We start from the raw sequence: 24,458 nt of genomic DNA on the forward strand, positions 1-24,458 counted from the left end.
TCGGCGTCAAAGATATTCTTACAATAATTTATCAAACCCACAATTGAAAGAGCTTTGGTGATCACGATTGTCCGGGAAATAGGGGGATAACTCTAATATTGTATCTGTAAAAATAGTAATGACAACACTGAACTTATCTTGTGTGTATTTTGAAATAATATAACGTATCATATATTGCATCAGGTAAAGATATTATATATATATAAACCTTGAAACTGTAATTTTCAAGACGTTACTCAGTAAAAAACACTGAACAAAATTGAGAGAACTCACAGTTACTGAAAGTTGGTTCAAAGCTCATTACAACTAACAAATAAATCATATTTTACTAGATTTAGATATCAACTTATTTATTATTATTATTATACAGTATTTTTAACAGCACAGTATATAATATGAAATAACTCTAAGCACTTTACAACATAATATCAATTCACAAATCACATGCAGATAAAAGTTTTTTCATTAAAACACAAATGCCCAGGATAAAAATTTAACATACAAGAAATGATCACAAATCACTTTAAAAAAAAAAGATGAACAAAGAAATGTTAAAACTTATAAAAATCTTATTCTAAATATCATTCTGTACACATCCAATAGATTGAGTGTAAGGAGGTCATAAATAGCGGCTGAGAATAACATGGTCTTGTGCAATTCCAAAATATAAGCAAGAACAGGATGTACATGTAGGCCAATAAGTATTCATAACTGTCATGACTGTATTGCAAGACATACTAGTATTGAGTTATGTTTCAATTTATAATTGCTTCTTACATGTCTTATATACTATCTAGATTAATGATCATTTCTTATGTAAACACAGATTTATTCCGTTACACCATACATTTTTTTAATGAGACAAAATTTACTTTTTCTCTCATCAATTGATGCAGCTTAAGTGTCCTGACTTTTTGTCAGAATACACTTTTTTTAACTTAAAGTAAAAAAAATAGTTTCTCCTTTTACAAAATGTTTTATTGAATAAAATTTTCACTCTGTTCACTACAATGTAAATTGCTCTAACAGAATGCTTAATTGTCTGTCATTAATAATTGTCTTTACTATTTTAAAAGTATAATTTCATGGACAATAAAAATCTCATTTGTCTGTTTTCTAATTAAAAATACTGCATTTTTTATAACAAAATTCAAAATTTGAATGCATTGCATAGTTAATTAACATCCGTGTGGAGATTTCTTTGTTTAGTTCTTGAGGTAAAAAATCATTAGCAAACCATAAATTATTTAGGCATGTTTTGATCTCCCAAAACTTTAGAAATTAAGGAGTTGTAAATAAGTTTTGAAAAAGATGAAGGGGAGATAATTCAAACTTTGAAAAGAATATTAAATAATAAAAAGAAGATGTGGTATGATTGCCAATGAGACAACTCTCCACAAGAGACCAAATGATACAGAAATTAACAACTATAGGTCACCGTACGGCCTTCAACAATGAGCAAAGCCCATACCGCATAGTCAGCCATAAAAGGCCCCAAAATGACAAGTGTAAAACAATTCAAAGGAGAAAACTAACAGCCTAATTGATGTACAAAATAATGAACAAAAAACAAATATGTAACACAGCAACAAACGACAACCACTGAATTACAGGCTCCTGACTTGGGACAGGCACATACAGAATGTGGCGGGGTTAAAACTAGTTTGAAGGCACCAACCCTCCCCTAACCTGGGACAGTGGTGTAACAGTACAACATGAGAACAAACTGTAAAAATCAGTTGTAAAAGGCTTAACTCGTCAGTCTTGCAAATACTTATACATCTAAATATAACTTAAATCTTTAAGTGAATAAACGTGAATTGTATAAATATATTCCCTGTCACTGATATATGCAATATTTAGGAGTAAGGACAAAGAGTCACAGGTCTCCTCATAGTAAAGTGTTTTAGGAAGATTAACATATCTTTCTGCAATTTGTTACATCTACATGACTTTGTACCTTCATTTGACCTTCCCATGTAGCCATACAAATCTAACTCAGGATGGCAGTCAAGTCAAAGAGGGTATATATATTTATTAATCCTAAATATCCATTTAATATAATCCACATGATCTTAAGCATCCATCACTCATTATTATGATCTCACTAAAAGTTGGCATGTTTGTTTCATTATAGGAAAAATGTTTCATTCAGCACCAGAAAAAACGAAGGTTGTGACAGCTGTTGTTATTGGAGCAGGATGCAGGGGAAGTGGATATGCCAGTTATGCCTTATGTGATAGGCATCCGTTCAAGGTAGGATTCAAAATGAATAATTTATTGGCCACAATTATAAACAAATAAATGTATCCATCATGTGTATTGGTACATACATATCTAAGAGATGTAACTAACAGTATGTATCATAGAGACGAAATAAACAAATTAATTGAAATAAAAAAGAAATCTAGAGGCTTACATACAATTCTCAACAGTAGGGTGTTTTTTTTAGATCATCAGTTATAGCTTTTATTCTTATCTATGCAAATGATAGGTTAAAAAAACAGGTTTTGTTTTTCTATTTTGGGGAACATGAATATAATTTTTAATCACACATCCATTCAAACACAATTTTTTAAATTTTATTTGAGAACAGTATTCAGTAACCAGGTAACCATAATGATTTATTACATTTACAGAAACCTGTGTATTTGATATCTTAATTACTTATTGCCTTTAATGTAGAATAGAAAATTTAACATGTTACTTTTCATACCTATATTTCTAGGTGATAGGTGTGGCAGAACCTAGGGATGACTTTCGAAATAAATTTGTTGACAAATACAAGATTCCAAAAGAAAATATATTCAAAGGTATACTTTTCAAAAAGGTAGAAAAGGTATGCAACATTTGTGATTTTAAAATGAAATTAAGTTAGATAAAAACTAAGACTTTTTTACATTTTGGTACATTTATATGTTAAAGGCCCAGCTTAAGCTCCCCTCTGGATGTGGGATTTTTTTTGCTGCATTGAATATCCATTAGTTGCCTTAGGCTGTTTTCTTGACATCACTAACATGTTAACTGATCATAACTTAATTTTACTCTTTATTATTATTTGCCATTGAACAAATGAATGTTAATGATATTTATTGAAAGTAATGGATTACCAGCATGGCCAGAAAAGACGATTAATTTTTGTATCAGAAGAAAATGTTTTCACTGCTTTGATGTTTTGCATGCATTTGTATGAAATCAAACCTTTATCTTTATACATACATATATAAAATGCATATATGAGAGGTTTCAAATATTGATATGAAAAGCAATACTTTTTTCTTAAGATTACATGGGTATGATCCAGAACTATGTCAAATCAGAGACTTTGAATTTAAAAAGGCCTTGCTGCTTTTCTATTAAGCATGCAGCATTTAGTAGTAAAGCAAAGACTGGTCAACTAAGTGTCCATTTGTTGTGACCTGCCTTCCTTAGACTGGTACCTTATGAGCTTGCACATGAAAGATATGGCTTTATTTAAATTTAAATCTATTTTTTTTTTGTTTCTCATAAAGACTGGAAAGATGCAGCACAAAAAGAGAAGTTTGCTGACTGTGTAATAATATGTACTCAGGATAAACTTCATAAGGTATTTATAGTTCATAATTTCAAAATGTTTCTCAGGGATATTTTCCATAGAATTTACTACACATTGTTATGTACCCATCGAGGTAAAAAACTTAGTCACCCCAGTGCATATGTAGAAAAATATTTTCCTATCTTTAACTTTTAAACCCTTTCGAGTTCAGTAATAAAACTTGACATGATTTTTCACTACTACTACTGAAAGGTTTGTCACATACAAGGAAGAAAATCCTACAGTGAAGGTCAAGGTCAAACACTTAATTGAACTTAATCACCCCTGTGCATGTGTATAAAAATTAGCCCTAGGAGCTGAGTAATGAAACTTGGCATGAATATTCACCACTACTTGAAGGTGTGTCAGGTACAAGGTAGAAAACTATACGTAAAGAGACGAGAATTAAAACTAAGTTCAACTTTGTCATCACTGTGCATATGTACAAAAATTGTTTCAGCTTTAGAATCTATTGCGGTTAAATTAGAGGTGCCTTCCATGGGTATAAGCTATGTTTGAATCAAATAACCTACTGGTTACTGGTTAACTCCAGTTGGGTCCCTCTGTGATGGCTGCCATCACTATCCTTTAGTTCAAATCCCCCTTTTCTACGATGAAAGCTTCAATAACAATAAACACTGTGCATTTTTATTTTCACAGGACCCAGCAGTAGCATTTGCCAAACTGAAGTACCATATTTTGTTGGAAAAACCAATGGCAGTAAGTAAAAACAATCAAATATAGTGATAGGGATGGCTTTGAATATAAACACAGATAAATAAGTAATGATTTCTCTTCGACAGTATAGAAACAAATAAGTTTTGTTATATGAATATTTAAAAAAAAAGTATGGAAGACACCCTAAAACACCTATAATGTGGATTCAATTATTTTTGTGGATTGAGGAAAGATTAAACATTTGTAGATATTTGATTTGATGGTTTTGTCAAAGTCTGCATACAAGCCTATAGAAAATTTGTACTTTGTTGAATATTGAAATTCGTGGTTAGACTCTACCTACGAAATCCAAGAAAAGTTGTATCCCACGAAAAATAATGAATCCACTGTAGTTTTGTTTAGTGTGGTTTTGAGATTTGTCCAGTGAAGTATGCTTCTAACTTATCTGTCGGATTAGACATTAATGATTACATTAAATGCAGTATTAGGCCAATTAAAATTAATTGATAGATTTTCATCCCCGCCCGCCCCTCTGAAATCGTTCCGCCCCAATTTTTTTTATTTTGAAAAATTTACGATTTCCGGATTTTGTTCATTTTCGTTACCGGTAACTGTCGATAATTTCGTTTCATTAATAACATCCTGTTTCAAATTTTGGTTTTTGCATTTCTTTGTATGTTTGATTCGTTATACATGTATATACATGATAGAACCTTATCATTACACTTGCATATATGAAGAACACGTCACAAGAGCGTTTCATATCTAATAAAAAATAAAAAATAAAATCCTCCCACCCACCCCATTTTTTTCAAAAATTTGGATGAAAATCTACTAATTAAATTTACTTGGCCTTATTGCTATTTCACAAATCTGATTTATGTAGAGGTTATTTAATGTAAAGGGTTTTTAAGCTGATCTTGAATAAGCTAATGAAATGTTATTGCATATGTTAAGCTATTTTTTCAAATTGAATTAGTGTAAGCTACATGTATTGTCATGACTTCAGTGTCTTTCATTATCATTGTCATTCACATCACACTTTGTTAATCTACAACTCCTTGAAAACAGCTGTCAGAACAGAATTCAACAAAACTTCAGGACATAATGTTGTAAACCTACTTTACAAATTTGATCGGAGAGATTTTTTTGGGTTTCTAAAACCTTAACATGAACTTTGCAATTTCTGCTTAATACATTCACATCTTCCTATATCTAATTAGGAGACCACATGCATGTTGCTTGAAAGACTCACACATTTTTCCAAGATTATATTGTTGAAAGTTGTACACTATAGTTGCTAATTTTTATGTCAATCGATCTATGGTGGAATATGTCTCATTGGCAATCATATCACATCTTCTTATTTTTATACAAGTGTACACTATTGGTACTCCCTGTTAAACATAGGTATCTGGAGTCGGTTCCACAAAAATACTTACGACTAAGATTGATCGTAAGTCATGGACAATTCAGTATACTTACGATCAATCTTAGTCGTAAATGTTTTTGTGAAACTGACTTCTGATGAGCAATACAAGATCTTTCATTCTTCAACTTTGTTGTTTTATTATTTAAAAATAAATTATGATGAATATGCTATAGTATATTGACTATACTCATTATGATTTGTATGCTTATTTTCATTACAGCCAACAGAAGACGAATGCATGGAAATAGTCAAAACATGTAAAAGTGAAGGTGTACTGTTACAAGTTTGTCATGTACTTAGATACAGTCCATGGGCCATGAAGATTAAAGAAATAATAGACAGTGGTAGGATAGGGGATGTTGTTAATATACAGCATTTAGAACCTGTAAGTTATCCAAAAGGGTGAAATACATTTCCAATTAAGATCTGTCAAACAACAATTCCATGTGTCCTTTGTCCTTTAAATTTTTTCTGTATTAATTAATGACAAACAGGAACAATAAGTTGTACTGTACCCATTTTGATTGCAAATCATTAATATTGATATATGTACTTTGAAAACATATTCGATAAATTTGCTAAAAATTTGTTATGTTTTTGCAAAGGTCACAAAATTGCCAGTGCAACCCGTCAAAAGACGGGTTCCGCACTGAGAACGATAACGTCAAACCTGTCAAAAGAAGGGGTCTGCATGGTAAGGGTTAACCAAACTTAAAAGTTGTGTACATTCAAATGATCTTACAAAAGTCAATGATTTGGCAGGTTTTTGCTTGCCTAAAATTCAGAAGCATATAGTCAGTATAGTTGTTTGTATGAAGGAAGAGTATTTCTATTACCTCAATTTATTTGGAACATAAAAAAAATCCCATTGCTTTATCAGAAAAGATATGTTAAAGATGTTAAAGTCTGTATAGTGTAATACAACTTAGTAACCACCCAAACCCTTCAAGAAGCAGTCCTACTAGTTTGACAGCATGTTAAGAGTAGTTGTGCAAACATGTAATGATTTCTCCTTAGCACTATTATCACATGTACAGTGATGTAAATTTTGTCCTACAATTACAGCTTAATTACCTGGTTTTACTTAAGGTTTTAAACTACATAAACTGATCAAAACATCATATAATCATAAAGCCTAAGAAAAAACTAGTTATAAATTGAAATTATTCAAACCTGGACAGAAACAGAGGTAATAAGAATTACAAAGTGAGTTGTCAAATTTGTCAAAAAATTAAATATCCTGCTTTCTTGGTTACAAATATCAAATTTCTGTCACTCATTCGTCCTAATAATGCAAATTCTCTGGCAATTGAAACTAAGGAAACCAAGATGTTACCATAGCAACCACTTTTTATTTGACTGAATACTTAAACTGAATTAATTTCTGATGTGCTATTGCATGTTTATTATAGTGTTGAGACTGTTTGTAGTAAAGCAACAATTTGTTATCTTATAAATTTCTTCTAACAATAAGAGAATAAGAGCATCTTGACACGGGTGAGTCATATGTTATTTACATTAAAATTCCGCATTTTTGTCACATATGTATTTTTATTTTCAGTTATTTTCAGTTTACTGCAGTTTAGAGTTATACATGTATTTAGATGGATAAGAAATGATTATATAGCTAGGCTAGCCAGTAAAATACATTTTAATGAAAAAAATACTAAAAAATAGCAAAAATGTTTGTTACCATAGCAACCATTGTGACAAATTATTATATAGTGCTTCGACTGTATGGATATCAAGTTTTGGACCAATCAAAGCGTTTATCATCAAGTTACGGACAAATTAATAATGAAGCTATTTTTATGAAAAATTTAACAAAACAATTCAGCATACAGACTACATGTGTAGAAAACAAGTCAGCATGGTAAGGGTTAATCATATTTCCATTTTTGACCTCAGTTATCTCCCTTGTTGATTGATTTCTAGTGCATTCATTTTAAAATGCATAATTGAATTTTGTATAGCAAAAGAATGATCTTTTGACAAGTCAGTTTTTCATAACTGGAATAGAAATCTAGAAAATTGACAAAGTAAGTTAAAACCAATTTATGATAATATAAACAAAAAAAATCATTGATGTAGTGACTATTTCTCTGCTTTATTACTCATTGTGTACTATTGACCTTTTCAGGTAGGACATTGGCATTTTGCACATTCCTATGTAAGAGGAAATTGGCATAAAGAATTGGACAGTTCTAGTTCTTTACTGGCTAAATGTTGCCATGACCTTGATCTTATTAATTATTGGATGGGACCTAAAAACAGATGTGAAAAGATTTCATCTTTTGGCAAGTTAAGCCATTTTTCAAAAGACAACAAGGTTTGTAAAGAAATTGAAGGATTATGTACAATTTTCAGGTTGGCCACTGGCATTTTGCACATTCGTTTGTTAGAGGAAATTGGAGCATTGAAATGGAAAGTTCAAATTCCTTGCTGCAGAAATGTTGTCATGACCTTGACCTGATTAACTTTTGGATGGGAAAGAATCGTTGTGAGAAAATTTCATCATTTGGTAATCTGAGTCATTTCTCACGTGAACATAAGGTCAGTTTTCCTGCAAGCTTTCTCATAACAATAATTTGCAAAACACAGGGAATAGTACATTTTCTGCTCTGCTTTGAATATTTAGAATATTTTATAACGATCAAGTGATGCATTCTATAGAAAACAGCAAATTTTTTAAAGTAAAAATACAAATAAGCTGTGATATGAAAGGGGTATGTCATATAGTCCATCCTAGTTAAGCTATCCATTCCATAAATTTCCCATAGAATATGGCGATGTTGTGTGCAGCTAGGGTGCAATCTGCTTTTAATGAAGGACATATCATATAATTACAATCCAAAACATTCACAGAATATATGACCATGTTTTTGATAGATTTAAAATGTAGATACTTTTTATGCCCCTGCCGTAGCGGAGGGGGCATTGAGTTTTACCCTTGTCCGTCCGTCTGTACGTACATACGTACATCCCAAAGTTGGTTTCCATTCTCTAACTTTAGTTTGCCTCAACCAAATGTTATGAAACTTATACACAATGCTTATTACCACACAACACAGATCAAGTTTGAAATTTGGTGGCTTCATCTTAACCGTTCTAGAGTTATGCCCCTTTACAAATGGAAAAATTGCTGAATTTTTAGTTTCCATTCTCTAACTTTAGTTTGCCTCAGCCAAATGTTATGAAACTTATACACAATGCTTATTACCACAAAATATAGATCAAGTTTCAATTTTGGTGGCAACACTTTAACCGTTTAGAGTTATGCCCCTTTACAAATGGAAAAATTGCTGAATTTTTCGTTTCTGTTCTCTTTCTGAAGTTAGCCTCAACCAAATGTTATGAAACTTATACACAATGCTTATTACCACAAAACACAGATCAAGTTCGAATATTGGGGGTGTCACTTTAACCATTCTAGAGTTATGCCCCTTTATAAATGGAAAAATTGCTGAATTTTCTGTTTCCGTTCTCTAACTTAAGTTAGCCTCAACTAAATGTTATGAAACTTATACACAATACTTATTACCACAAAACTCAGATCAAGTACAAATTTGGGTAGCTTCACTTTTACCGTTCTTCAGTTGTCCCTTTATAACTTTATATGATATGGAAGCGGGGGCATCATCTGTGTCCCATGGACACATTCCCCATTTATTTAATTATCAATGGTTTTATTACATAATAAGTCTAGAAAACTTGGTTTATGTATTAGTTGGAATTGGCTTTGAATCATTATTCAGTAACTGCAAGTACTCTTATTTCAGCACGATGTGTGTTTTGTCTTTTTGTAAGATCTTTGTGCTTGGTGCCAATCTGATGAGTCCAGCACTTTCCAATAGTTTTTATACGACCGCAAAAAATTTTTGCGGTCGTATATTGGTATGACGTTGGCGTCGTCGTCGTCATCGTCTGAAGACACATTGGTTTTCGCACTCTAACTTTAGTTAAAGTGAATGGATCTCTATGAAATTTTACCATAAGGTTCAATATCATAAAAGGAAGGTTTTGGGGGTTATGGTACCAACAGTTAAGGAATTAGGGGCCAAAAAGGGGCCAAAAATAAGCATTTTTGTAACTTCCAGACATAACTTGTGTGTTAGTGTATGGATCTCTCTGACATTGTACCACAAGATTCCATATCACAAAGGGAATGCTGGGATTGATTTTTGGGGGTAATTGCCTCAAAATTTTAGGAATTAGGGGCCAAAAAAGGGGCAAAAAACAAGCATTTTTATAGTTTCCAGACAATAACTTGTGTTCAAGTGTATGGATCTCTCTGAAATTGTACTGCAAGGTACCATACCACAAAGGGAAGGCTGGGATTGATTTTGGGGGTAATTGCTTCAAAATTTTAGGAATTAGGGGCCAAAAAAGGGGCAAAAAACAAGCATTTTTCTAGTTTCAGGACAATAATTTGTGTGTAAGTGTATGGATCTTCATGAAATTGTACTACAAGGTTCTATATCACAAAGGGAAAGCTGGGTTTGAGTTTGGGGGTAATTGCCCTAAACGTTTAGGAATTGGGGGCCAAAAAGGGGCTAAAAACAAGCATTTTTCTAGTTTCCAGACAATAACTTATGTTCAAGAGTATGGATCTCTCTGAAATTGTACTGCAGGTACCATACCACACAGGGAAGGCTGGGATTGAGTTTGGGGGTGATGAATCATAAGGGGGTTAAAAAAATTTGGGGGGAATTTTTTTTTTCTTTAAAATTTTCTGTTTTAAATTGGTTATTTCTGATTTATATATAAAAGCAAATAATAATGATATGGTTTGAATAGGTAAATTAAAAAATTTTTCTTAGACCACATTCATCCTGTGTCAGAAACCTGTGCTGTGTCAAATATTTAATCACAATCCAAATTCAGTGCTGTATCAAGCTTGAATGTTGTGTCCATACTTGCCCCAACTGTTCAGGGTTCGACCTCTGTGGTCGTATCAAGCTGCGCCCAGCGGAGCATTTTATTTACAGTTTTACAGTCGTTACAATGTTGTGCTGTTACACCACTGTCCCATTAGTTAGGGGAAGGTTGAGCACTCACAGACATGTTTAACCATTTTTAAATGTTTTATATATTACCACACAATATAGGTTTTGCTCATTGTGGAAGGAATAATGTGACATATAGTTAATTACATCATCATCCTTTGGTCTCTGTTCGATAGTTGTCTCATTGGCAATCATACCACATCTCCTTATCTTAATATCATAGTTAAACCATTTGCTGATACTGATACATTTCTTCAGGTAATGGATTTTTGTGATAAATGGTCTATGTTTTTCCAATGTAAGGCTCAATCAGCAAATATTATTCTGAACTTAACTGTATCTTAAATGGACAATAGTTATGTCTGGACAGTAATACCAAAAAAAAAATAGACAATATATCATAACAAAAGTTATGATCAACATTTCTAATATTTGTTCAGGGCAAAGTTGAAATAAATATCTCAACTCAGAAGGTATTTGTTAAGGTGGCATCCTGCAAATAGAAAAATGATTTTTTGTTGCAAGTTGCATGACTGATGTGTTTATATTTATCTGTATATACCTGCTCTTTAATCAGCAGTTAAGTGTTGTTTTTATTAGTGTACCTCAGATATAACCATAATGGCATTCTCCCTTCTTCTTACCTTTGGTGCTTTGGAAGTTTTCTAAGCAATAATTCAACAAAAGTAATATTACCTATATAATCATATATATTTATATTTAAAATGTTTTGAACAACTATGGAACATCACCATATAAAGCATTATTATGAAAATAAATAACTAAAGCTTATAAATTTATGAAAAGATACCAGCTAAAGTTCCTACCAGTCATGTTTCATCTATGTTGAGATATTCATAGTTGAGTATTATGAACTCACCACATGTTATACAATGCTGCATTAAGTTTTAAAGATATATAATGACATTAGATGTATGTTTCATTATAATACGTTATTCTGTTTGGCTAACAGTTGTAACTGCAATCTCGCGTTATTCCTTAATCAACTTCATTACACAATGAAATTTATCATTCATGATGACACGAGGTCCCACAATAAAGTGCACAGGTAAATTAAATAAAAACTTGATAAAAATCGTGTTTTCATGATCCTAGCTAAAACATGTAATTATAAGTATTGAATACTTCTTTTTGTAACTTCATAGGGTTGTAAAAGCGTTGACCGTGCGCACATTTTTAGAATGAAGCGCTTCCGTGCTTCATACAAAATGTACTTCGGTCAACGTTTTTACACCCCAATGAAGTTACAAAAAGAAGCATTCAATTCTTAAATGAATCAAATTTCTTGAAATTATAATGTTATGGAAATTATTGAACCAATGCATGAATATATACTAATCTAAGTTCTCTATGCACGATTTTTTACATTTAATACAAATCCATAACATATAATTGAAAAAAATATTTCATTCAGTGAAAACTTTGCTTAGTAATTAACTTTGGTGTTTTATTGCCAAAGTTTACAAAACGTGACCTTAATGAACAATCAACACATAATCATAGAACAGGTGAAAAATAAGTGAGATGATAGACATGCAAAAGAGCCATGTTTAATTTTTTTACATAAATTCCATGCGTTTCTATTTGTTTATTAAACTTTGTCATAATTAACAGTTGTTAATTGATTTGGTGTTTTAATTTTTTTCTTTCAGAATCAATTAACACTATCTAACTTCCATGTAAAAATAAGGAGATGTGGTATGATTGCCAATGAGACAACTATTCTCCAGAAGCCAAAAGTAATACATATAAAAATAAGGAGATGTGGTATGATTGCCAATGAGACAACTATCCACCAAACTTCAAATGAAGTGGATGTCTTCAAAAATGAGAAAAACCTTTGCCATATAGTCAGCTATAAAAGGCCCTGACATGAAAAATATGAAACAATTCCATGTTTGTTTACTTTTTCCCTTGGAAATGTGCTTAGCAGTTGCAAGGTACTATTGAGAGGTCTTGTGGTAAGGTCACTGCATATTAGAGTATGGAAAGACAATAATTCAATAGCATGACATTTCTGAATATTTTCATAAGATAAATTATTTCCTTTTAAAGAAAGTTCATGTACTAACATGTATTTTATAATAAAACTAAGCCATTAAGGTAAATAAAACATATTTAACTTTTTTAAAATTTGAAGTATCATATGACTTTGATTACTGAACATGTATATCTTAATAAGTGACAGTGAAGGGCAAGTTTACCAGAATGTGTTCTATTTAGATATGGTTAGTAATGGTTAAGAAATTGTTTTTCTTTGTTAATTTGTTTATCCTCTGTAGTGAAATAGCTTAATTCATATATTGGAAAAATGTCTAATTTGATAACATGATTTTTCATAATGTCCATCTGGAAGGAAATTTAGCTGGATAACTTTTATTAGTCCCCTACCGACTTTAGGTTTGCACTCTGTCCGTCTGTCTGTCCATCCGTCCATCTGTCCATCCGTCAGTCCAGCAAATCAGTTTTCCAGACTATTTTTCTTTATGCTTGAAGATATTGATTTGATATTTGGTGTATTGTTATATCATGACAAGTTACAGGTCAAGTTCGATTTTCACGATTTTAGCTTTTCTCCTTGTTCAGTTAAAACCCTTTCCCTAGAATTAAATTTTTGATGAAATACTTATTAATTACTAGATTTCTGTTCAAAGGGAATTAACTCATTTTTAACTTTCCCTAGAATTAAATTTTTGATGAAATACTTATTAATTACTAGATTTCTGTTCAATAAAAAATAACTCATCTTTTTTTTAAAGATTTGTAAAAGACATTGTATTAAGATAAATGACATTTTGGATTTTTTTCCTTTTCTTTAGTAAATTGTTTGAAGAATTTAGTGGTAGGTTTGCTCCATTACAATGAATTTTTAACCGGTAGGGGACTATGTATTGCCATGCAATACTCACAGAATGCTTGTTGGTTATGATTTTTCACTTACCGATATATTCTTTATAGTTTTGTTCATTTTTTTATGTCAGTATTTATCTCGACTTGACAAAGTAAAAAAAGCGAGTCTATAAGACATGCTGTTTCAAGAGGTGTCAGTGGCATCAACAATGAATTAATTTGTGATTAGGTCAGTTTAAGGGGAACCACTATAGTCTATATGTCAATGATATATGGTATGCAGTTGTTATCATTGGCAACATCATTTCCATGGAGATTATTGGACTCCCCTCTCAGTCTTGATCTATAGATTTTGAATCTTTTGCATAGTTATCATGTTAAAGTTTGTGATTAGGTCAGTTTAAGATGAACCACCAATGGTAAGTCAATGATATTTTGGTCTGCAATTGTATAAGCATTTGCACATCTCATTTACAAGGAGATTATATTGCCTCGCCTCCTCATCATGGTTCATTGACTTTCAAACTTTTACATATTTTACATGTTATAAATGTCTGTGTTAAGGTCAGTTTAAAAGGAATTTAAAAATATTATAGATCATCATTCAGTTCATGAAAATGGACATAGTCATAAAGCAATAATGCATTTGCAAAAATATGTAAGTACAATAATTAAGAAGACAACTAAATTCAATTGATTAAAAAAAAAACTTTTATATGCCCCACCAACAATAGTAGTAGGGGCCAGGGCTTCCAAAACGGTCATATATTCCGGACTTGACCGAAACTTTCATAAAAAGTCCGGCTGCTCTCAGCCTCAAACGGTCAAATAGAATTGGTTTGCCACTTTTTGTTATTCAAGGCATTTTCATAAAACGGTCATTTCAATTTTTACCAACTATCGATCGATAAAAATGTCCGTTTGGGGCTTTGGGCATGTCCGTTTGAGCATTTTAGTTTATAATTGTGGCAATCTATTTCACAAAGATATTTCGGTCATAATTGGGTTTAATAAAACAGAAGCAGCATATTTCAGATACTTTGAAGTGTCTCAGTTAGTCTAATCCTCTGGGTACATAAATGTACCGCTTGGTCTTTAGCTTGTGTACATCAATAAAATTTAAAGTAGAAAAAACACGTTTTCTTTTATTTAAATAACAACAAGCTGTCAAACAATTATCCCTTCAATAAGTTATATTGAAGCCATAAATCATTCACTGATTACAGGTTTGTAACCTTTGATGAGGTGTCCGTAGCTTGTCTTTAATATCAATAGAATTAATGATGCATAAACGAGGTAAACGAGGTCAAACATGTAAGCGTGTATGGAACAACATCCTATTTAATTACGCTTTATAGATATTATTTTAAATGAGCATTCAGTTTAAAAAAGTATCCTGATATTTAAAAGTTATTCTTCAAATAAGGATATTTATAAATGAATAAGTATGATATATATTATTTTATTTAACACTGTACATCGTGTTAAATACTGGGGTACTCTAAAGGGGAAAATTTATTGAAATATATAGGAAAAACACCGAGAATAGCTGAGTTGTCCAATAAATAAGGGGGGCGTTCTCTATTCTTGTTTTCATATTAAAAACTGTTTTTATAATTGAAATCATAAAGAAGAATATCCAATCATGACAATCTCCGACTGTTATAAAGACTTTGTCTCAAATTGAACTTTAAACAGGCTGTTATTTGAACTTGGAATTATTTTTAATTATGGAATTTGCATAATTTCTTGTGCTTGAATTTTTTGATAAATTCCTTGTTTATTTGTTATTATAATGTTTTGAGTGGTTCATAACACTTTCCATATAATGTATTTTGTATAGATAGTGTTGTGCGCGGCACAATACATTCTTTGGAAATGTACTATCTTCTGTGTAATAGAAAGTGTTGTGCACAGCACAGAACATTGACGTACAGAATAAACATGGAATTTATTAAAAATTTCCAGCACAAGAAATTATGCAAATTCCATAATTAAAAATAATTCCAAGTTCAAATAATAGCCTGTTTTTACAAATCTGCCATCATGGGCAAACGTAAACGTGACGATTCCAATCAAAATTCGAAATCTGCTAAAATTTCGACTTTTATATGCCCCACCAACAATAGTAGTAGGGGGGTACTAGGGGCATTATGTTTTCTGGTCTGTGCGTCCGTTCGTTTGTTTGTCCGTCCATCTGTCCCGCTCCAGGTTAAAGTTTTTGGTCAAGGTAGTTTTTGATGAAGATGAAGTCCAATCAACTTGAAACTTAGTACACATGTTCCCTATGATATGATCTTTCTAATTTTAATGCCAAATTAGAGTTTTGACCCCAATTTCATAGTCCACTGAACATAGAAAATGATAGTGCGAGTGGGGCATCCATGTACTATGGACACATTCATGTTGAGCTTTTATATCGGTTCTGGCCAGTTGGATAAATTTTTAATAAACCACACATTGATTATAAAATTGTAGCACAAGATTTCCCACATATGAATGAAAGTTGTTGGGAATATGTCAATGAGACAGCAACCTGAAGGCAAAAATAACCAAAAGACATATAGATGGCAACATACATTCTTCATAAATAGACTTGGTCTCTGGTGGAGATTTTTCTCATTGGCAATTATACCACATCTTCTTATTTTATATGGTGACTCTTTGCAATATCTCTATAAAATTTAAAGCTCTAATTTTATAAAAGGTTTGAATAAATTATTCAAAGTTTTGCCATCAACATCAGTTTCTCCAAATAAAAAAAAAAACAAAAAACATGTGACATAAGATAACCACCAACAAAGTTTGTGTCATAGAAATATCATAATCAATGTGGTTTTGTGGTAGAATCTATATTAAAACAATAAAGTAGTTAAGGTTGTTTTTAAAGAGTTAATTGATGTGTTAAAGTGACTAACTCATTTTCAAACTACGAGTTAAGCACAGGCACTTGTCTCCGAAAAAAAAACTTACCTATATACTTTAATATAACACATTAAAGTGTATAGGCTTTTTTTTTTAGACAAGTGGCTGTGGAGTTAAGTCAGAGTTTGTGGGTGTATGAAAGGCAAAATTTACATATAAATAAACTTTGTAAAAAAAAACTTTACTACTTATTATTCCAATGAAATGTGCAAAAAATTATGTTGAGATCAAAATTTCATTAAGACTTACTAAAATGCTTTGCTTGTATTAGCATTCATTCTCATGACATAATGAAAACAGGTTGAATTTATACATCTGTAAACTTTTGGGTTGCCATGACAGTCACCAATGAAATAAGACTTTAATAACATTACAATATTGAAGCAATGAATACATGTACAATATTTCTTGATGAATTTTTTTGCCACATGCATCACATTTCTTATATTCATAGAGTGCCAAACAGTCAACAGGTAATTTCTGCATATAATGGATCAATTTTGTTTTAATATAATGTCAATTTTTTATGATTTAGCCAAAGGGAGCTGCATCCAGGTGTTTAGATTGTCCATCATCTATAGAGCGTGTTTGTCCATATTCTGCTAAAAAAGTTTACCTTGAAAAGTTAGCTAATGTGAGTATTATGTTTGGTGCTGATACAGTTGCATTGTTGTATTGAATACGCAGTCTGGTAAAACAGGTTGTAAATTGTTTCCTAAACTATTTTTTTCATTTAAAGTGACAACTAAAAAAAATAATTCAGGAAGAGTAGGCTGGGGCTCCATAAAATGCCTTCCTTAAGTCACAAGTTTATTTTTAAAAATTGCCTCAGGTCACTTTAAGCAAATAAAAAATTTAAATAAAACAGTCTTGGATAATTTTAAAGATCACAGGAACTTGAATCGTCATATTGCAGGCAATTTTTCACAAATCACACACTTAAAAAAGTTTTTTTTTTTCACATGTTGTGCATTAACTTGAGTATAAAATTGTTGAAATTGGTGAAATTATTAAAGGTACCTTTGATTTTGAAAATTTTCTGATTATTTTTCATTCCAGATCGAGCTATTAGAATTTAGCTGTCAAATTTACATGTTTATTGTGAAAAGAAGTCAAATTAGGGCTTTTACCAAGATTTCATGGCTTAAACTGAACATGAAAATGGGAAAATGGGAGTAGGCCATGGTGTTCTATAGACACATATTCTTGTTATATAATTTATATTTTGGAATAATTATAAAAAAAAAACATTATGCACACTAATGTATAGGTATATAAATATGAAAGCAGAGAACACCAGTAATTTAATAGTGATGTATTGCTGGAAATTTGTTTTCAGGGACACAAAGGTTGGCCTTTGTCCATTTTGCATTCCTCTCCAGACATAGAAAATATAACTGAACTATTGAAGACTGGGCCTTATGGGAAATGTGTTTATGACTGTGATAATGATGTTATGTCCAACCAGGTTGTCAACATGCAATTTAAAAATGGAGCTACAGCAAATATGACAATGATTGCATTTACAGAAGCTATTTGTGATAGAAAAGTTACAGTGTTTGGAACTAAGGTGAATATATACTTCTTGTGTAGAATTTGGAAGTCTAATATAGATTGCAGCCAGAGGATCATGTGACCTTCACTTTGTTGATATAATAGATTTTGACTGATTACATTTTTTTAACAGAAAGATTCACAAAGTTGTGTTTTAGTTTGCAGTAAAACGTAATATACAAAAATAAAGAAGAGTTTCGCTCGTGTATGTAACAATATATTAGATTTTAGCGAGAGAAATTTATGTATTACTGAAAAATTATTACACCAGGGTTTTCGATATCATAAACTAGTCAAAACATTTACTAAATTTTATCATCGGTATAAGGACATCATTCATAAATATAACTCAACATGCAGACATCTTATACGTTCAGGTATTTCACATCCAATCTTTTATGGTAATATTCTTTACAAAGCACAAAAATGTCAGTATTCACCTCAAAAGCTAACAAAACCTTTAAACAGACTTATTAAGAAGGGATATAGTTACGATACTGTTGTCAGGTCATTAAAGATTGCATATTTTGGCTTTAATATTGATTCACTTATAGGGTCTTTGCATCGGAATTAAACATATTTATTCTAAAACCAGTTGTTGGCATGACACGGGTTATGTTCTTCTCATATATTTTATGATGGTATAATACTAAACCCCTAACAGGAGGTATTGTGCCTGATATTCATATGATGAAGACATAATCTTTCAATCATTTTAATTGAGGTCTAGAGCTGGCATGTCAGTAACTGCTAGTAGTCTGTTGTTATTTATGTATTATTGTCATTTTGTTTATTTTCTTGTGTTTCCTATTCTGATATCGGACTTGGACTTCTCTTAAACTGAGTTTTACTGTGCGTACTGTTGTGCGTTTGTTTTTTCTACATTGGCTAGAGGTATAGGGGGAGGATTGAGATCTCAAAAAACATGTTTAACCCCGCCGCATTTTTGCGCCTGTCCCAAGTCAGGAGCCTCTGGCCTTTGTTAGTCTTGCATCATTTTTTTTTTAGTTTCTTGTGTATAATTTGGAGTTTAGTATGACGTCCATTATCACTGAACTAGTATACATATTTGTTTAGGGGCCAGCTGAAGGACGCCTCCGGGTGCGGGGGTTTCTCGCTGCATTGAAGACCCATTGGTGGCCTTCGGCTGTTGTCTGCTCTATGGTCGGGTTGTTGTCTCTTTGACACATTCCCCATTTTTGTTCTCAATTTTATATTCAATGAATTTTTAAGATTACCAGATGCGGATCCAGGATTTTGAAAAAGAGGGCCCCCAAACTAGACAAAATTTGTAGTAGAACCGGTAAAAAGTCTGGATTAACCATAAATGAATCTCCATAAATACGCCTTTGATTACATTTTACCTTGTTTGTCAAATGATTTAGAAAGATACAGCAATATATTGTGTGTTGTATGCAGTATATTGCTAATTTCTTATTTGATATTGTTTGCCTTGTATATACAATACATGTGTAACCTTCTTGATGGTCTCATGGTAGGGTCCTAACCTGGGGAGCAGGCAGACTGTGGGATCAAACCCCTACTCGGTCAAACCAAAGACTTGAAAATTTGTATTCCCTGTTTCTCAGCTAGTAAAATTTCACCTTTCGTGAAACCCCAGGATTCCATTCATGTGTTTCGTGTACAAATATATCGGATTGAAACTGACACAGTGTTTACATAGGCAATGATAGTAGTTTAGGCAACATGGTATATCGAAGTGTTAACCAAGAAAAGAAATTTTACAAGCCAATAGCATTCAAAAGTTTGTAGATAGGCAAATCATACAAGAAATATTTTACATTAAACTTTCATATTTAAATTGTTTTCTTATAAATCCCATTGACTGTAAATTCTTTAAAAAAATTCATCAACATGATAAGAACCTAAAGGATAAATATATGAAGCTTATAAAATGAAATTAATTTTATTTTCAGGGAGAATTACAATGCCATGGAGCAGGGCGCTCACTTGTTTTATATGATTTTACAAGGGGAGATCATGGTAGGTAACTTCCACAGTAAAATTACTCTGACAAGCATTTAAAACTTCAGAGGAAGATCTGGTATCTTCTTAAAGATAAGACACCAACCTCAAAATATATAAAGTTTCCATTGTTTATAAACTTGACAAAAATAGAATAAATGGTGTCCTAGATGGTGACACATACCTTTCTAAATCAGGCACTATGCAGGGGCATTTCTTTACACGCATATTTTTAGCTTTCTACAAAAACAAAAAGTGCCCTCCAATACATTTATTTCTCCAAAAGTCCTAACCTTTCAAAATTTGATTTTTGATAAAGTTTTGAAAAGTTTGGGTTTGATATATTGGAGGAAACAGCATACAAATTGTTAACCTATTCTTTTATCAATTAGTGCTGTTTGGCCATTGCAGCAGTCAATATGCATTATTCTTGGGTAGACAGACAATCTTAATCAAATGAAACTGACATTTTTTATTTCGAATAAATGGAGAATAAGTTTAAATAACTAGTATTTATATTTTAACAGCATTGAATAATTTGAACATTCTTTTATATACATGTACTAACATATGAAATTGATCTTTTCTTTTTTTTTTTAATAATTCATGATAAGATAACTTCTATAATAGTTGATAATAATTTGTATTTCAGATAGAATTGATACAACAGCAAAAATGATGAAGGGTTTATCAGGACATGGTGGTGCTGATTTCTACTGTATGGACAGTTTTGTTGAAGCTGTTGTTGTATGTATACATACAGTATAATTTAGGTTTTCTTTTATTAAGCACTTATGTCAGGAATATGACAGTTGTTTTCCATTCGTTTGATTTGTTTGAGGTTTTGTTTTTGAATTTTGATAAAGGACTTTCCGTTTTGAATTTCCCTTGGAGTTTGGTATTTTACTTTTTATTAAGAAGTTTTGTTTGTTTTTCACAGGTTTTTATTTTTGCAAATCCATGAATGCATCAGTTTCACACAGATTATGTTTGTGCAAGTTGCTAATTTTTCCTTTTCAGGTACTGGTATACAGTTAATATTGTTTGCATTAGATATTGAAATATTTTGGCATTTTGGATGATGCAAAATAAGCAAATCTTAGTCATAAAAGGAGCTGTGGGGTATACATAAATGAGACAGCAACACATCACCACAAAAACAAAAGACAACTAAAGGTCAACATAATGTCTTCACACATTCAGGTGTTGATACCATATGCCTGCAAATCACCTAAATTCTAAATAAAATTGTGAATAAATTTGTACAGAGACTATGAAAGATTTTTCCATCTTCACCAAGCTCCCCATTGACAAAAATATGGAGATATAACATAAGATAACCTCTGACAAGGTCCTCACAGGCACATGAAAATGTTGGAGGTTTAAACAAATTTTTGTACTAATTAATTTATCTGGGAGAGTAAATCCTCTTGTTTTTTTTATTAACAGCAAAATGATCTAGAAAAAATCCGGACCGGACCAGATGAGACATTATACAGCCATATGTTGGTGTTTGCTGCTGAAAAAGCTAGAAAAGAAAACAAAGTAGTATCCATGGCACCGGATGGAACATTTACTTGATGTTCACTATGTTTTAACTTTTTATTTTGAGATACACATCAGATATACCATATTAAATCATTTACAGCAAATTTCATTATCAACGGGGTATGAACTTTATTGAGTTTAACTCTTATGTTATTTTTAAAGAAGTGTTTGTACATGTATACTATTCAATTTTGGTTTAATGTGGATAATTTTGTAAATCAATAATAAGTTTTATATATAAATGATATGACAAAATTTTAACAAATAGAATCACTGAAACATTTAATTTACTTTATAACTACTAATTTTGAAAAAAAAAATGCACTATAATTACAAGTTTATCATGAATGATTGACAAGGTATAGAAGTTGTTGAAATAATATTGTCCAATTTGGTGGATTTTCCTGCAAGTCAACTAAAATATTTACTGTATATTTATAAATTTAACAATCTGAGAATGGAAAAACTCACGCTTGATCATGAGAATTCTTTCTTTATTAGATCCTAAATAAGAGGTGTGTAGGTTTTTAAAAGTTTTTCCACATATGTGTCACTTTAGATTGATCAATAGAGGTTAGGTATAATTCGCTGTTTCAGAATCTAATGCATTCTGGGTAATAATTTCTGAAGCGTACACCAAAACGTTGTGATTGGTTTAAAACTTACTAAACAATGAAAATTCAACCAATGACGTAACGCTACTTTCATTTTGGTTTACAAACAATGAGATTACCCATAGTCCTTTCAGTTTTAAAGAGGGGAATTGATATCGACAGAATAGTTTTGTTTCAGGGATTTTAAATTCATTGTTCTGCAATACAAGGTTACAGTTATATTATTTTCAACTTTTATTATTCCATGTTAAAATATTTGTTCAAAAACTTTTCTTTTTCTTTCAAATGTTATTATGTATGTCTTAAATTGTTGAGGGAATGATTGATAAAAATATGAACACTGGCTCAGTAGCCATTTGGTACAGACTTGCTATATTAGGTCTGTTTCAGGCCATCAAGAAGCCTTAGAAAATTTCATATCTAATGCAAAGTGTAAAATTTGTATATTGGTAAGTCTTTTTTTAAGTTTATGTAGTGATATTATTACTTTTTATGTTTGGGATATATACATGTATTTAAAAACTTGTCTTTGCATAAACCAACATTTCCATGTAAATGGCATGTAATCTTTAGTTTGACAAATATGATGGGATGTCACAATTCAGTACATTGCTTGGCAGTAATTTCATTTATCCCACAAGTTATATACCCATTCTTTTTGTCATATTTTTGAAAAAAGCAAGACTATAATACTTTGGCAAAGTATGAATAAAATCTGTATTTTTGAAAAAATCTGTATTTTTGTTTGTTGAAAGGGTATATGTCACTGAGCTTGTTTTCAAGCTACAGTTTGTTCATTGTACATTGTTCTGACTACACTTCAAAAATGAAAAATTTACTGTACATTCCTATATAAAATTGAATCATCTGAGTTATCTCCCATATGAAGCAAATAAGCTGTCGTAATAAGATAAAAATCACATAATTTACCTCCTTTGAATGAAAAGTCTTTCAAATGAATTGCATTTTAGCAACCAAATCTGTGTATTTCATTAAAAATCTGGAAAAATCATTTGCTAAAAATTGTGATTCAAGATGGTGAAATACTTTCATACTACTTTTCATATTGGCATTTACATTGACATCATTAATTATATGGAAAATTATTGCACTGAATGATTTATAGCATTTGGAAATTATTTTCTATGAAAGTATAATGAAAATAATACTCTAAGATATGTTTTATTATATTATGTTATATATCAATATATTTGTTTTGTTATGTAATGAATTATTGTCAATTGTTAACTTATTGGTACTTTATTTTTATTATACATTGATATTTTAAAAATAAATCATTGATTCAGATATTAATTTATTTGCTATATTGTTATTGTGCAAATACTTCTGAATTTTTTAAATACAATCTTTACTTTATGTTATTACTATCATTCTTTGAGATCATGCAGTAAATGATGACTGAGAGACTTGGTGACATTTTGTTTACACTGCAGTAAACAGCAGGGTAAAACAAAATAATGATTTTTGTTATGTGGAGGGTTGGCTGTTGATGGCAGATCTTTGATTGTTTCTGTTAAAGTCATTCACAATTTTTATAGACTGAGGTCTATTTAGAGCTGGACTAGTCACATATTGTGGACACCTGTCATTGTTGAAGTCTATAAAAAACAAGGAGATGTGGTATAATTGCCAATGAGACAACTATCCACCAGAGACCAAAGCTCAAGGGTTAAAGCAACTAAAGGGGATTGTATGGTCTTCAACAAGTAAAACATAATCTGTATACAATGTAGTATGCTATAAAATGCCCTGAATGACAAAATGTAAAATGATCCAAAAGAGAACACCAACAACCAGATTCCTTCTAGATGATTTTTGGTTATTTTGTGGTTCAGTAGCTGTCACAGTGATATATACTCAACATCTCCTTTTAATACACTATGCAGTGGCGGATCCAGAAATTTTCATAAGTGGGGCCCACTGACTGCCTAAGAGGGGGCCCGCTCCGGTCATGCTTCAGTGATTCCCTATATAATCAACCAAATTTTTCCCAGAAAGGGGGGGGGGGGGGGGGCCGGGCCCCCTGGCCCCCCTCTAATTCCAATGACAGATATTTACAAATATGTTGTTGATTGATTGATTGATTGTTGGTTGCTTAACGTCCAGTGGCATATATTTCATGCATATTCAGGACGAGGAACAAATTAACAATAAATACAATAGGTAGGTTCTTTAATAGGGGCTTCCGATTAAGGTCTGATAAATTTAGACTGCCACGGGAAATGAGGGTATTTTGGATAGGGACAGAA

At 31.5% G+C, this 24,458-nt stretch overlaps 1 protein-coding gene across 2 annotated transcripts; it reads left to right on the forward strand.

Moving 5' to 3' along the window:
* Positions 1-87: 87 nt before the first annotated feature.
* LOC127724877 (putative oxidoreductase YteT) lies at positions 88-23,496 on the forward strand. 2 transcript variants are annotated; one of them, XM_052231883.1, is made up of 12 exons: positions 88-183; positions 2,138-2,256; positions 2,729-2,813; positions 3,513-3,586; positions 4,235-4,294; positions 5,905-6,069; positions 7,825-8,013; positions 17,022-17,120; positions 17,826-18,056; positions 19,978-20,044; positions 20,679-20,773; positions 21,476-23,496. In XM_052231883.1, exons 2-12 carry the CDS (start codon positions 2,143-2,145, stop codon positions 21,605-21,607), a joined length of 1,311 nt encoding a protein of 436 aa, XP_052087843.1. In that variant the 5' UTR covers positions 88-183; positions 2,138-2,142; the 3' UTR covers positions 21,608-23,496. The 2 variants fall into 2 exon arrangements, with proteins under 2 accessions (XP_052087843.1, XP_052087850.1); XM_052231890.1 differs by lacking the exon at positions 7,825-8,013 and adding an exon at positions 8,052-8,237.
* The last annotated feature ends 962 nt before the right edge of the window (positions 23,497-24,458 follow it).

Source organism: Mytilus californianus, unplaced genomic scaffold (genome assembly GCF_021869535.1).
Source record: "Mytilus californianus isolate M0D057914Y unplaced genomic scaffold, xbMytCali1.0.p SCAF_1, whole genome shotgun sequence".
Lineage (NCBI taxonomy): Eukaryota > Metazoa > Mollusca > Bivalvia > Mytilida > Mytilidae > Mytilus > Mytilus californianus.